At 43.6% G+C, this 16,568-nt stretch overlaps 1 protein-coding gene across 2 annotated transcripts; it reads right to left on the reverse strand.

Annotated features, from left to right (window-relative positions):
- Positions 1-267: 267 nt before the first annotated feature.
- On the reverse strand, positions 268-16,083 carry PRLR (prolactin receptor; the record flags this gene model as incomplete). Of its 2 annotated transcripts, none has more annotated exons than XM_079917526.1 (8): positions 15,999-16,083; positions 13,044-13,176; positions 11,466-11,635; positions 6,749-6,918; positions 5,198-5,339; positions 3,856-3,955; positions 3,098-3,167; positions 268-1,290 (listed from the first exon to the last, which is right to left on the reverse strand). In XM_079917526.1, exons 1-8 carry the CDS (start codon positions 16,066-16,068, stop codon positions 268-270), a joined length of 1,878 nt encoding a protein of 625 aa, XP_079773652.1. In that variant the 5' UTR covers positions 16,069-16,083. The 2 variants fall into 2 exon arrangements, with proteins under 2 accessions (XP_079773652.1, XP_079773651.1); XM_079917525.1 differs by having other exon boundaries at positions 3,086-3,167.
- Between the last annotated feature and the right edge of the window lie 485 nt (positions 16,084-16,568).

Consider the following 16,568-nt stretch of genomic DNA (forward strand, 5'->3'; position numbering starts at 1 on the left):
TTTATTTCATTGAACACATAATTTTATAACTGATAGCAAAACGTAACTCTACAAATCACACGAAACTAAACGATTTGTTCTGGAATCAACTGTTGGAAAAAGAGGCAACTGGTTGAAAATGGATCATGAAGACGAGTGACCTGGGAGTTTGGTAGTGTCATTCTAACCCCGTTCTCAAGCCTTCTCTGGTAGAGTGCATTTCATGTACTCTGTAGTGTTACCTGAAGGAAAATCACATTTTAACCCATCCTTCCATGAATCAAGCTCTCACTGAAAGGGGTGCATAAAACCTGTGGGATGCAGGTAATCCAGCCCACCGAGCTGGAGTCTGCAGCTGCTCGGGGCCGCGGGGAAGGAGGCCAGGTCTACCGCGGCTGGATTCTGTGGCAGGGATGGCGGGGCCTCCTTGGCCGGTTCTTCAAACGGAGCCAGGTTTTGCGCTCGCCGATTCTGCACCAACACCAGGATGTTGCTCTCCATCACCCGGGACACCTTCGAGTACTCCTTGCTGGTTTCAGGGGTGCTGGTCTTCTCCGCCCGGCCGCTGTGCTCGTTTTGTTTCGGGAGCAGCGCCAGCGCTCCATCTTTGCTGACTTTGTGGATCTCCACGTACTCCAAGGGTTTAGCAGAGGTCAAGGGGGTCTTGTCCTGGGGCAGCAGCCGTGCCGCATCTTGGTCAGTCTTGAAACGGAAGCTTTCTGACTCCCCGTGCTCAGCTGCCTTTCCTTCCCCGCCAGTCTCAATGGTTTGTGAGGGTTTTAAAGCACGTGTGTCTGTTTTGTCCAACAAAGTGGATGCAGCACCTGCCGTGCCCAGGCCCAGCTTACACACATCAGCAACGCTGTGGTAAGATGACCTGGAGTAGTGCAGGCCGGGGGGCTGCAGCAAAGGCCACGTTGAAGATTGGGATCCGCTGGCATGAAGAGAGGGGATTTTGCCTTCCACGCTTGTGCTCTGAGGGCCTTGGGGCTGGGTAACGTTTGTCTCAGGTTTCTCTGCCTTCTCAAGGCCCTCAGGAGTGTGGAACTTGGAGGGATTGGCCCGAGGTTCATCACACTTTTCAGACAGAAGGGAAGGGCTGTCGCAGCTGCCCCGGCCAGAGTCACTGTCGGGATCCGAGTGCATGGGCTTCACGCCTTGCCCCGGGTGTTCTTTGGAGTGAGCTGCCAGCAGCTGCTGGTCCCCACTGTCATCCACCTCTAAGAACTCCACCAGTAAGTCCTCGCAGTCGGAAGTGGGAGGGAAGTCTTGGCATCCCAGGGCGCTCAGAAGTTCCTCGGACTTGCCCTTCTATTAAAACACAGACACAAGGCAAGAAGGCTGTCAGGTTCATAACATTCCAAATGGATATCGCAGCCAAGTCTGTGTTCCTGACTACGGGCAGGTGGGACGTGGCCACGGCCTCGCAGAATTTCCCAGACGTCAGACATCTGTGTCCCAGGCCATCTAGAATCACCTCCTGGACTATTACTCACCTAATATTTTTCTTTAAGTCAATTCGCGATTTTAACTTAGTCTTTCTCTAAGCAATAATGATCACGAGTTGAATGGGCAAGTAGTATATATGCATATAATAAAAATATAACTATTAAATAAGAAAAGCTTGGGAAACATCTAAACCCATAGTGCTCATGCGTGCACTTGGTACTGGGACTCACTAGTTCTGAAATTGGGTTGCTGGCCTCCTAACTGGCTCCCTCACCCCACGTTCTGGAGTCTGGTAGTGAGAAGTTGATTCTCATCTTTTCCTTCTTCTCTCCCTTCTCCTCTTCCTTGCTTCTCCCTCCCCATCCCTCCCTTCGCCTCCCATCCCACTCCTTCCTTTCCTTCTGCTCCATTTCCCCTCCCTCCCCTCCCTCCCCCGCTTCCTGCCAGCCCATATTCCCTCCATCTCCTTGGGTTCCTCTCCCTCCTTCTTCTCTCTATCCTCCTCTCCCCCGATTTCTCCTCCAGCCTCCTCTTCTTATTTTCCACGCTTCTCCAGATGCTCTGATTTAGGTCAGGGACTGGTGCCTAAATCTTGGCTCTATTACTTATTAAAGCTCTATGACTTTGGATAAGCTGTTCTGTGATCCTCAGTTTCTCCATTTGTAAAATGGGAATAATAGCACCCATCTGGGAAAGTTCTTTTGAGAATTAGGGGTAATGGCATTAAAAATCCAAGAACTTTTTCTTCGGACACAAAAAAGTCATTAAGTCCCTGTGGCTACAAGGTCAAATTGCAAGCTAAACAATAATTCATCTAGTTAGCTGAGATGTTCATGCTGGGTCTATAAAGCTCAGTGCTAGAGACTGGATAGCAGAATAAGAGCCCAAATTCTGGGGCTCTAGTTCCTGCTCTGATATCTGCAATCAGAGTGAATGCCGTCAAGCCAAATTCCCCAGGACTCGCTCTTCACATTCTTGTGCTTTTGGCCTCACAGTAGCTGGGGTCAAGCGACAGTGTGTAGGTGACTGCTTTTATATACATCAGTGTTAAGCAGAAGGTCAAATTGAAACTATAGATTTCAACCTGCAGAGAAATTAAAAATGTTCTAACACCTCTTTTCATTAGAAACACTTAAATTTCATTCCCACTTGAATCGGTCTAAATGGGCCCTGGCAAACACCAGTTCCACTGTACTGAGCCAGTCTTAACTGAGCTCTCAAACTGAGCAAAAATTGCAATAGGATATTCTGTTACTATGGCCTTCTGTAAGGAACATTCAAGTGAGAGCTTACACCAAAGTATGACAGAGGGGCTGGTGGTAGGTTCCTCTTTTGTATTCATCAAAATATTCACCCTCTTTCTCAATTGATTATTTGTACAACATGTTTTAGATGGGGCTTATGAAAAGAGCTGATAAACCTAGCAAGCATTCCTATGTGTTTTGAGGTTTTCTTGGCTTTCTTTCATTGTCCTCTGGCACTCGGTATCTGATGGTAATTACCCTCATGCTTCCCACATCTTTCTGTAAACACACCTGCTGAAGAGGAGGGACAGCTGGTCAAGGATGGCCGAGCTGACCAGGCTGCACTGATGGGAACTGTGTGCTCATGTGTAAAGATAATGAGTAGAGAGAAGCTGGTCACAATACATTCTTACCTCTGGACTTACCTCCAGCAGATGAGTATCAAATCCTTTTATTTTTGGCCCGGGAACTGGAGGGAGGATGCAGGTCACCATGCTATAAAAAGATTTGTGAGATAAGATAAATGACACATGTTTTCACTTTGTAATTTTTGAAAGATTAGCGTTATCTCCAAATAGCTGCTACATGGACTATGGTAGATAGAAGTTAGAGTTCCGAGGCTATGTGAAACTAACAATCAGTGGTGAAGACAATGAATACTTCTAGAGGTCAACATCAAAATGAATCCTCGCGGGCTTCCCTGGTGGCGCAGTGGTTGAGCATCTGCCTGCCGATGCAGGGGACACGGGTTCGTGCCCCGGTCCGGGAAGATCCCACATGCCGCAGAGCGGCTGGGTCCGTGAGCCATGGCCACTGAGCCTGCCCGTCTGGAGCCTGTGCTCCACAAGGGGAGGGCTCGCAGCAGTGAGTAGGCCCGCGTACCGTAAAAAAAAAAAAAAAAAAAGAATTCTGAAGTGACTAGGGGATTATTTGCTGTTCTTGCCAGATTTTTACTACTTCACAACTGTGAGCCTCCATTTGATGGAAAGAGCATCAACTTCAAATGTGTCCATTCTACTTTTGCTAGCACTGATAAAACTTTTTCATGGCGAACACACTGCAACTAATGGCTAAAATGAGGTGCTTGAATTATCTGTAGGTTTCCATCATTTTTGTATTGTCTTTTTTGGCCATTATCCCTGACAACCATGATTGGGAGGAAGGTTGATAGACAGTGAAGTACCTGTAGCCCTTCAAAGCCACTACCCAGACCATAATCAAACAGATGACAGCAGAAAGAACGGCCACAAAGATCCATACGGTTGCATCTGTCATTGAGAAGTCTAAAAAGCAAACAGCCAGAAAGTTTTGATCACATACAGCATCATTAAAAACAAACAAACAAACAAAACAAATCAATGAAACTTTTGAACATAAGTTCCGCCCCTCCACACCTTTTCTGATTTGAACATCAATCCAGAGTAACATTAATGATGGATTTAGTTTTTTCCAATATTATTAAATTTTAAAGTGGCATATATTTTATAGTTCTCTAAAATTTTCAAGATCCTTAAAAATATTATTTGATTTGATACTTATATAGGAAGTCCAAGGGTACATGGTCAGTTGCAGCAATAATAATTTAAAAAGCTAACATTTATTAAGTTCTCAGTAAAAGCCATATGATGTTAAGCTCTTTACACACATTGCCTGTATGGAAAGATGAGGAACTGAGACTGTAAGAGTGGTTTACCCAGAGGCATGTAGCTATAAAGTTGCAGTCTGGGATTTGAACCCAGGGCTTCTGCTTTTATTTAGTAAGAGCCAGGGCTGGACTGGATGCACACTTTTATGGCCTGTAATGCGGTGCTCTTTCCAGTATGCCAATGCAAGCCCTGATACTTTGGCCAGGCAAGCTGTCACAAGAGCTAGGTTTCGCCATGCAGTTCTGGGCAAGACTTCTAACTCCACTGACCTTTAGTTTCCTCCTTTCAGTTCCTAATGGCAATTCTGTTCTCTCTGAATACTTGAGATGGTTGGGAGGAACAAACAAGGTAAAGACTTTGTAAACTGTAAAGTACTTGGAAATGCAAATGATTCATTCCCTGTAGAATGCCAGCCACCATGTTTAATGGCACTTAAAGAATTGGGTGTCTTTTATACACTGTTCCTTGACTAAGAGACCAACATGTAATTGTCTTCAAGGACTGAAAATCAATTCATGCTTTTCAGATGGGATAGCGCCTTACAAATTTTGGGAGAACTAGATGATGACCTTGAATGATAGAAATGGGGCAGATGGGGAGGGCAGAATGACTGACCATCAAGCCCTCTGAGACATTTCAAGCCCATGACTGCAGACTTATCCTAGAAACTGGTCCTCACTGACAGTGACCCAGGGAGCAATGCTGTACTTACAAATGTCTTTGTGTTGAGTGGAGAGATGATAAACTCACCTCTACTCATTCTTCTGGCGAAGACTCAAAATAGTTTCTCTGTTAGTAGTTACTACATACAAATTTACCAAACTCATTCTATTTTAAAAATATTTAGGAGTATAAGCAAAAGGGAGCCAAGACACTCACCATTAGGTATCGGGATGGAGCTCTCTGGGCTCCACTCACTCCAGAATCCATGGTCTGGCTTGCAGTGAACCTGAACAAGGTATTTCTGCCCTGGATATAAGCTGAGAATCTTAAACTGAGTCTGCTGCCCAGCGAAATGAGTCTAAGGGAGGCCAAGGAAAACAGAAGTCACTCTGACTTGTGTTATGAAGAAAGAGACTTTTTCTATAGGCAGTAAACTATTGGAGGAGCGAGACCAAATGATCACACTTAGTAAATACCCTGTTCACACCATTCCACCCTCTCAGCCCACCCCTTCCTCCTGTTAAATACTGCTCACACAAAAATCAACAGGCTTTCTATCTCTCCATTGGGAACTCTAGTTCGGAAAGACAAGTGTTCTGCTCCCTACACCTTGCTTTCTAAATTCTACATTATGGAAGGTGACTAGTTAATAAAATTGGAAAATTATTCTTTTCTAAACTCTAATAAAATAATTGATTCAAGGATCATTCACTGATGTAAAGCCACTAGGTGGAAGAGAACTGGGAATTCATGAACACTGAAGCAATTGTGCACAAATTAAACATGACTTCACAATCAAGGGATCAAGATGTGATCTCCCCGATCCAGGGGCCACTTTTAACATCATTTATGGTAGGCTGACCAGATGGTCTTTGTTTCCTGATATGATGGAATATGAAGCATATATATCACCTCTGAAGTTTTCTTACCAAAAATTGTTCACCTGGAATCTAATCAAGTCTTTAGATCTAATGTCTGGTTACAGGAAATATGGGGACATAGAAATTGGTTAAATGACCTCACAAAGAACTAATCAGACAAATGCAGAAGGTGGGGCATTCTATGTGACAAGTGGCCCAGTCTCCTGAGCACGTTGACAGTGAAGGGATATATCAGCCAGCCACAGTGAGTGATCCTGGAGTGGATTCTGGTTTGAACAAACCAGCTGTTAAAAATATATTTTGAAGCAATTGGGGGAATTAAAATATGGACTGGCCATTAAATGATATTAAGGGATTCAGAAAGATGATATTAAGGAATTTCAATTAATTTTCTACATGTGATCCTATTATTTTGGCTATATTTGGAAATATTCTCTTTTTAAAAGAGACATATACTAAACTATTTAAGAGTAGATTATCATAATGCCTATAATTTATTGTACTATTTGTTTATAATGAAATATTTTAAAGTGAATAAAAATGCCATTAGCCGTGGACTGGTTACACTGAAATTTTTTCCTCCCACTTAGTGCCATTTAAGTACTCTCACAGATGTTAGATCTAAGATATCCTGAGGGAGGTGGGCTGAAAACTTGGCAGAAGTGGCTGTTCAGTTGCAAGGAGCTAGGCATGGGAGAGTTGTAAAGATGAGCCCCCATCCATCCCAGTGGAGGGGAGAAGGCCCTTCCACACATGGGTGGGTAACATCAGCATCAGGAAGGCAACGTGGTGGCCCAATAATTAGGGGGCATGACCTATTCTCAGTTGGGGTACTTCATCTTTGCCAAAGGACAGGGTTCCCTCCAAAAGCTTCTGGTTGACTCACCTCCCACTCAGCTGCTTTCTCAGGTTTTAATCGAATTTCATACTGGAGTGTGAGCCAACCAGATCGTACATCAACCAGGGTGGGTGGAAACCATTTTATCCACAGATATGGTTTTCTGTCTTCTGGCTGTTTTAATTCCAAAGTCAGGTTCACAGGAGGGTCTGGTTCAACTGTAGATATGAAAGAAACTCCATATTTAGTCAAATATGGGTATTTGAATCCAGAACTATATGACTTAGAGGCAGATCTCTCTACCTTTTTTATCTCCATGGTTATGAGACACTTGGTATTTGATGTCAGGTTCCTTTAAGTACAGGTCTGTGAACGCCTCCTTAAGAGTGAGGTGCCTAGACCATACTCTCCAAAGCAATCTACAGATTTAGTGTATCAAATTACCCATGACATTTTTCACAGAAGTAGAACAAATAATCCTAAAATGTATATGGAACCATAAAAGACCCAGAATTGCCAAAGCAATCCTGAGGAAAAATAACAAAGCAGGAGGCATAACCCTCCCAGACTTCAGACAATACTACAAAGCTACAGTAATCAAAACAGTCTGGTATTGGCACAAAAACGGACATATGGATCAATGGAACAGAATAGAGAGCCCAGAAATAAACCCACACACCTATGGTCAATTAATCTTCAACAAGGGAGGCAAGAATATACAGTGGAGAAAAGACAATCTCTTCAGCAAGTGGTGTTGGGAAAGTTGGACAGCCACATGTAAATCAATGAAGTTAGAACACTCCCTCATACCATGCACAAAAATAAACTCAAAATGGGTTAAAGACAAATATAAGACATGACACCATAAAACTTTCAGAAGAGAACGTAGGCAAACATTCTCTGACATAAATCGTACAAATGTTTTCTTAGGTCTGTCTACCAAGGCAATAGATATAAAAGCAAAAATAAACAAATGGGACCTAATCAAACTTACAAGCTTTTGCACTGCAAAGGAAACCATATACAAAATGAAAGGACAATGTACAGAATGGGAGAAAATACTTGCAAATGATGCAACCAACAAGGGCTTAATTCCCAAAATATACAAACAGCTCATACAATTCAATATCAAAAAAAAAAAAAAAACACCAAATAACACAAACCAATTGAAAAATGGGCAAAAGACCTAAATAGACATTTCTCCAAAGAAGAAATACAGATGGCCAACAGGCACATGAAAAAATGCTCAACATTGCAAATTATTAGAGAAATGCAAACCAAAATTACAATAAGGTATCACCTCACACCGGTCAGAATGACCATCATTAAAAAATCTACAAATAACAAATCCTGGAGAGGGTGTGGAGAAAAGGGAACCCTCCTCCACAGTTGGTGGGAATGTAAATTGGTGCAGCCACCATGGAAAACTGAATGGAGGTTCCTCAAAAATCTAAAATTAGGGTTGCCATATGGTCCAGCAATCCCACTCCTGGGCATATATCCAGTCAAAACTATAATTCAAAAAGATACATGCACCTGTATGTTCATAGCAGCACTATTCACAATAGCCAAGACATGGAAACAACCTAAGTGTCCATCAACAGATGAATGGATAAAGAAGATGTGAGACACACACACACACACTGCAATACTACTCAGCCATAAAAAATAATGAAATAATGCCTAGAGATTATCATACTAAGTGAAGTAGGTCAGAAAGAGAAAGACAAATACCATATGATATTACTTGTATGTGGAATCTAAAATATGATACAAATGAACTTATCTACGAAACAGACTCATAGACATAGAGAACAGACTTGTGGTTGCCAAGAAGGAAGGGGGGTGGCAGAGAGATGGAGTGGGAGTTTGGGATTAGGAGATGCAAACTCATATATCGAATGGGTAAACAACATGGTCCTACTGTATAGCACAGGGAACTATACTAAGTATACTGTGATAAACCATAATGGAAAAGAATATAAAAAAGAACATATATATATATATATATATATATATATATATATATATATATATGTATAACTGAATCATTTTGCTGTGCAGCAGAAATTAACACAACATTGTAAATCAACTATACTTGAATAAAATAAATTTAAAAAAAGAGTGAGGGCCCTAGGGTGCTGGCTTGCCTTACCCTAGTCTCAGCCCTGCTGGCCAGTCACATTTTCTCCATTCATTTCTTACCTCCTCAAATCAGTCTCCACTACAGGTGAGAGAAGGGTGAGTGTAACTCTAGTGGACTTGGCATTATACCCTACAGTTGCTTAAAAAAATAGCTTTAGAAAATTTGCCACTAATCCTAATGCTTGTATGTTACTAAGTAAATACCTAAGAAAGATTGTTTTATATGGCCTTACTAAATAAATATCAGTTATTTAATATAAGTTTTAATTTGAACACAAGACTGAGAAATGCTGATCAAAACATCTTTGTACAAAGGTGCAAGTAAAATGTTCAAGATGAATCCTTGAAAGCAAAGTTTCTCAACCTCAGCATTATGTGTATTTTGACCAGATAATTCTTTGTGGTAGGGGCCTTCCTGAGCATTGTAGGACGTTAGCAGCATCTCTGGCCTCTCCCCATTAGAGGCCCTCTCTCCCTGTGTTGCAAACATCAAAAATATTTCCTGCCATTGCCAAGTACCCTATGCGAGGCAGAGAGCACCCAGTTGAGAATCACATTTCAAGTGTCCTCAGCATAGCTAAATATTTCTCAGTGACAACAATGAAATCTATTTCTGAGAGATTATGTGCCAATATCTTGTACCGCAGGTTATCGCTGGATGAGATTCAAGTTGGTAGATTTACTGTGGTTAAAACTGCGTTGTAAATGAACTTCTGTGGCCTGTCACCAACACTGTATGCTGCAGGGTTATATGAGAATTCCATGAACACTTCTTTTATTATTTTGAAAAGTATGGCCCAACACATTCTTTCCCCAGAGAATTTGTTTTCCAGAGTCACTATGAATTGGATCCATTCGTTAATTTCACTTTTTTAAACATACTACTTCTTTTTAGTGATCCCATTTTTGTTTTTGTGGATAATCTTCATTATAGCAGTTGTGCATTTCAGAACTTCTCTTGCTTTCACTGTTTTGACCTTAAATATTTTAACACTTGAGGGCAGAATACTTGAGGACAAGGAAATTTAAGAAAGAAACTATGCAAATGGAATTATTTGGTGTTTAGCATTTTAAAGACTTCATATCTCAAGTAAATTTATGTGAATGGAATTTATTTTATTCCTACTTGTCAGTGGGGTTACTTTTTGATTTTCTTAAGCTAAGATCAAGTTCTGTTTCCATCCCCATGCTCATTGCAATAATTTGCTGGGGAGAGACAGAATTCAAATGGGTACCAGTTGATGTTGCAAGCTTTTCTAGTTTTTAAGGTTCTATCACTGATAACACGCCAATGGGATGACACTTGAGAGTCCTAGCCTGATTTTCCTTGTTGGTTGGTGTTAGGTAAGTCAGGAAGACTTGGGTGACCTTGAACCTAATTAGCTAGTCCTTAGGTTAGCTAAGGCCAAGCCATCTCTTGTCCTAAGCCATCTCTTGTCCTAAGATTCCCTTTGTTGTCCCTGCTAACCCATACAGATCACTGCAGTTATGTCTCATCGCCCTGCAGCTCAATATTGATCACGCACTGCAAGAAGCAGCTCTCAGGTCGATTTTGCTTCACTTTGCTAAAGACTTCTCCAAACATCGTGGCTGTGACCCTGGCCTTCAGCCTTCTGTTCAAGCAGCACTATTTACTCCCCAAATTCTTTATTTTGAAAAGAATAGCTCCAGGTGCTAAGAAACATATGTATGTTGAGAATTGAATTTGGGGCAAAGCAGTTTGGAGCAATTCCTGTGGGTGGAGAAGCAGATGAGATGCTTCTAAGAGCTGCTACTCCATGAAGCAGTTCTGTCTTTCAGGGAGAAAAATCTCAGAAAAGAAATCCCAGCTTGCCAAGGGAGAAGGGGACATCGGTCGCAGGGGGAGGGCTGGAGAGAAGCATTGATAAGGGAAGCTAAATAGAACATTCCTGTTGGATGCAAGGGGATGGGAAGAAGGGTCAAAGGAAGGCATAAGGATTTTACTGTCTTACCATCATAAATAAAAATTGGTTTACTCAGCCATAAAAAAGGATGAAATAATGCCATTTACAGCGATATGGATGGACCTAGTGGTTATCATACTGAGTGAAGTAAGTCAGACAGAGAAAGACAAGTATTATATGATATCCCTTATTATGGAATCTAAAAAAAGGATACAAATGAACTTATTTACAAAACAGAAATAGAGTCACAGAGGTAGACAACAAACTTATGGTTACCAAGGGGGAAGGAGGGGGAGGGATAGATTGGGAGATTGGGATTGACATATACACACTACTATATATAAAATAGGTAACTAATAAGGACCTACTGTATAGCACAGGAAGCTCTACTCAATACTCTGTAATGACCTATATGGGAAAAGAATCTTAAAAAGAGTGGATATATGTATATGTATAACTGATTCACTTTGCTGTATAGCAGAAACTAACACAACATTGTAAATCAAATATACTCCAATAAAAATTAATTAAATCCAAAAAATTGGTTTAAAACACTCAGTTGGCAAGGATGGTGTGAATTTTCTCATCTTTCTTTATGGGAATCTATCCATAGCCCAAGAAGACTCAAACTGAGTTTGACTATTGGTAGATTTATATTGGAGAACAAATTCCTCACCAATCACCCTTCCCCTTACCTATGTAAGTCACGTCCACGTAACGTGGATCCGAGGAACTGCTTCCCATCTGGTTCGTGGCATTTACTGTGATGATGTATATCGTCCATATGGAGGTGTGCTTCTTGTTAAAGTAGCAGGAGTTGGGACCACCGGTTTTGTAGTCCGGACATTCATGGGTGAATGTCTCTCTGCAACGAGTAATATATTAGGAGTCAGTAAGAAAGTGGTAAAAAGAGTCTAGTTTTTTCTTAATAGATCAATACCACTGGATTTTGGGGAACAGGCATTCCAGATGCAAAAACCAGAGCTGAAGGAGGGCTCTCCAAGTTCTCCTGCCCTTCCCATGTCAGCTGGGGGTGACAAAGGGAAGAGAGTGCTGGAGAACGGGTGGCAGGGTCACATCACAGCCCCAGTGACTCTGTTTCTCACCAACCCTTCTTGTCTACAGGTTGCTGTGGGCTTTGTGATATATGCCCCCTGCCAATAAACACTCGAGTTTTCTGTGGCCAATGCACCGCTTTCCTCAGGGAACCACCATTGGGTCATCTCAGGACACTGGAACTTTCCCCTGCACATACACACGGGGTGGGGGTAATGCACGAGGCAGCATTTATTGCTCATATGTTTTGAATTACATTTCATTAAAAAACGATTAAAGGGAATACAAACTGCAGTGTATTTCCAATTACACTAAGTCAGCCACAGAGAAAAGTGACTCTGAAAGGAGATATTTCAGGCCCAAGAGGCTCCTTAGGCCGCTCACGTTTAGACTTGGGGGCCTCCTCGCGAGACTCACCACAGAGGTGTGCAGGCGTATTCCACTTTGCTCGCCACCTTGAGTTCCTGAGATCTGTTTGCATGACACCCCTTTGGGTCCCAGAAGGGATGGCAGCTTTGCGTACCACTAAGTCCTGTCACTGGGAAGTGAGCCAGTTGTTTCTACTAGTAAATATTTTCTTCACTGGGGAAGGATACAGCCGTCCCTGGGTTTCCAGGAGGGTCTCACTGTAACTGTGACGAACTCCTTGCCCAGAGATCACCCTGTTTACTCTGCACTGCAATTTTAGCTCCCAATATGCCTTCTGGGAGATCATGGGTCCATGGATTTCCTAAGGAAAACACCTCATCTTCCTTTTCTTGTAGGGCTTGTTATTTTCTTACACAAGAAACAAGTTCGAAAAGCTAAGGTACCACGGTTGTCAAAGATTACATGGTAATACTCTTAGGTTACAAAAGTAATGATTACAAAAAATGATAAATGGCACAAGATTGATAGACAAGCATCTAAAATTAACTAGCACCTAGGAAACACTTACACGTGACCTTGGGCTACAACCTAAACTTACGACAGGCAATGAGAACATTGCTGGATTGTGTTGCCGAGGTGGTGGCTGAGCTCATGTGCATGAGGGAGCTCGGCAGGGACATTAAGAGGAAGATGTGGACGCGTATGTTTGATTCCCTTCCTCCAGTAGCAGGAGTCTTATCGGTATCCATTCAGGGAAGCGTGGCAATTAACCCAGAGTCAGTGCTCCTGTGGCCCTGAGAGTGAGGACACCCCAGGTGCGCTTTGCTAGGAGAGAAGAGAACGTTTACCCTTCCTTGTGGTAAGTCAGCGTGTAATTGGTAGGTAATCCTCCGTCTGCCCCAGGCTTCCACCAGCAGGTGAATGTTTCCTTTTCGGGAGAACGACATTTAAAGATCTCAGGTTTTCCAGGAGGTGACTGTCCTAGAAAAAGCCAGAAGCCACTGGCGTCAATATTAAGGTCTCTTCAACTCTTTGACCGTTCTGCTGGTGACAGAAGCAGACTGATGGGGCCAGGCCAGTGATGAGGTCTCGGCGGGAGTAGGCCTAGGGGTGGAGGGCTCAGAAGTGCCAAGGTGTCAACAACCAGCAACACTCCTCCGCGGGCTGCGCTGAAGTTGGCAGGACTCAGAGAGCTTTGCGGTGGGGGCGGGGGTGTGTGTGCGTGTGCGCGCGCGCGTACTGTGAGGTGGCGATACTACACCATTTGATGTAGTTTCAACAACGGTGAGCATCAAGAGTGTAGGGACCCATATGGACTGAGGAAGAGGATGCGGCCCTTCTATAATCCCATGGAGTCTATGGAGCGGATACACACCCACAGCCCCATACAAAGAATTCTTCCCCAGGCACCAGCATCCCGTGGTCATTTGCTAATCCAATGCTCTCTGGACCTCTCCCCTCTGGCTCACTAACCGCCATTTTTCTGCCATTCCCACACAATGAACCCAGCTCTCTTCTCTTGTTCTTTCACTGTATCTATCACTGTATCACCATTCACTTTTTTTTTTTTTTGCGGTACGCGGGCCTCTCACTGTTGTGGCCTCTACCGTTGCGGAGCACAGGCTCCGGACGCGCAGGCTCAGCGGCCGTGGCTCACGGGCCCAGCCGCCCGCGGCATGTGGGATCTTCCCGGACCGGGGCACGAACCCGTGTCCCCTGCATCGGCAGGTGGACTCTAAACCACTGCGCCACTGGAGAAGCCCTCCATTCAGCTTTGACCTCCGATTCAGCATCACAGTCTGGCTCCCCATCCTCCCTGCCTCCATTTCCTAATTTGGGTTTTTGGTCCCTTTTCCCTTATATTTCTCCCTCTCCCCCTGGGTCTTTATGGGTAGGAGGCATGGCAGCTCCTACAGGTGGCTGCACTTGCGGTTACTAGCTACCATCATTATCTAGGAGCTGTACTTAGTCCCTGCTGGAAGCTAGCAGGGCTGAAAGAGCTGATGTGGAAAACCCGATGCCAAGTGGATGAAGGTTTTGAGTTCCCTAATCCCCAAAGCTCTTGGTGAGCCGGCTCCCTCTTCTACTCCTTGTCTGTCAGGTCCAAAGAGGGAAACAGTGGCCCTGATGCTGCTGGGCTGGGGGCCCCATCCACAGCGAGCCACGTAACCCCAGTTGGTGTTTAGTTCAGGAAATCAGGAGCAGAGAGGGGAACTTCCAGGTGGTGGTCCCTCAGCCTCTGGGGCTTCTCTGTTTTCTGCCACACTTGCCTTTCACCCCTCACGCTGGCTCCTGGGTAGAACTGCTAGCAGGTTAGAAAGAGCAAGTTTGGAGGAGAACACAGGTGGGAAGACAGGGCACTAGGCAAAACCGCTGGAAAGAAGAACTGAATGGAAGGGGACGATGCGGTGCACAGGCTGGGGCCGAGGTCACCAGGCTGCGTGTCAGCCGGAGCCCAGCCACCTCCCAGCCCCCCGAAAACGGTCCACGCCAGACAGCCTGGGGTCAGCTCTGCCAATGTTTGTAATGTTGCTCTCCTCTACAGAACATTTCTTCAGGGTAATTTCACAGGGTGAAGCGATTTTTCGTTTGTTTGTTGTTGTGGCTATAGGGAGGAGTATGTGAGGTAGAAAGGAAAGTTTACTTTTAAAAAAGCACAAAACTTATGGCTCAATAATGGGCATATTTAGAAGCCAATTAAGGCCACTGCTGATTATTTGAATACTTAAAATTTCGTTATGGATTATACTGCTCTCTGCGGTCCTTTCTCTGAAAGCTTCTCTCTCTCACATTTCACTGGTTATTAATAGTACCTGGAGGAAACTCAAGAGAGGAGGGTAAAGTTGTGAAATTATAATTAGTTAAATGTTTCTTTCACCCACTTTAGAGGAGATGGTTACAATGAATGGACAGTCTCACTATCCCTGTAAAATGCACACAAACACAGGAACAACCACAGAGGTACCACACACAGGCACACACACACACACACACACACACACACACACACACGCTCAAATAGAGCCCATATCAGAAGCACACCCACATACCACAGAGGAATAATATACACGGGTGAATACTTGTAGAAGTATACACCAGTACACACACAGGTACATACACAGAAATATACACCCACAAATGTGTACACAGACAGGTATACCCAGAGAAGCATTTGCAATCAGGCACATATAAGGAAGTTAAGATATACGCAGGTATACAAAAGTATACACACCCAGAAATACGCAGTGGTAGATACACTGAAGTGTACACACACAGGCTCACACACTCTAGTCTAGTTGTGAATTTCATTTCCCCATAACAGAGTTGGCTCTATACCCATTTCCCACCATGTAACAGCAATCCCCTTATAACTGTTTATAGGTTTTCAAAGATTTTTCTCACACACCGTTTCATCTGAGGTGGAAGAAACATCACTATTCTCACTTTGAAAATGTATAAATCCAGAGAGGTTAGGTAATTGGCTCAAGGTTGCACAGCTAGTAAGGGACAGAACCTGAACTGAAACTCTGGTCTGTTGTTGGTAGAGCTCTTTCCCTACACTCCCAGAATGAGGATGGAAGTCAGCATAGTGACAGGATTTTGCATTAATTGCATTCATTCTTTTGCATTAATTTTTGCATTCGTTTTAATCCCCAAAATATTGTAAATAATTTAATAGCAGCAAATGACATGGACATTTTCATTTCTCATAACTGCATTGCAAGAGGACTGTGATGGATTCTCCCCTCCTCTCATATAAACACCCCAGGGAATGAAAGAGAACAGGACAGTCTCTTACTTACCATTCAGAAGGTTGGTGTTGAGAAACAGTAGCAAAATGAAAACCACTGTGGATGCCACATTTTCCTTCATGTTGGCTCCCTTCTCTTTCCACAGGAAATGGATCAGAGGTTCACTGAAAGAGAAGGCACAGGCAACTCTTTTGAAACGACAGTCTGGTCAGGCACATGCACCACTTTACTCTGGGTGTTTGCAACTGATTCTTGCTCCTTGCTGAACGTGAATAACAAAACAGGAGGAAAGGAATGTAGGAAAATGTGACAAGGATGGCTTGGCTCAGAAGCATCGCTGCACACATGCTGGGAAAAATGCCACCACCAGAGGTCATCAGATGACAACGTTCAAGGGCAGCCCAGCCGCAGCTGGCTCTTTGCACACACCCCAAGGAAAAATTGTTCTCTTTGCACCCCACAGTCAACTAGCGATAGATCACCTGTTTTACGTGACATAGATTGTATTCCCTACAAAAGAATTGTTCTGGGAGGGCTTTGATCCTCCAGCCAAAATTAAGCCAGGCTGAAAAAGTCAGGGCATTCAGTTTAACTCCAACCTGGCCTCACGGATGCCACCAA

The sequence above is a fragment of the Stenella coeruleoalba genome (genome assembly GCF_951394435.1).
Source record: "Stenella coeruleoalba genome assembly, chromosome: 3".
NCBI lineage: Eukaryota > Metazoa > Chordata > Mammalia > Artiodactyla > Delphinidae > Stenella > Stenella coeruleoalba.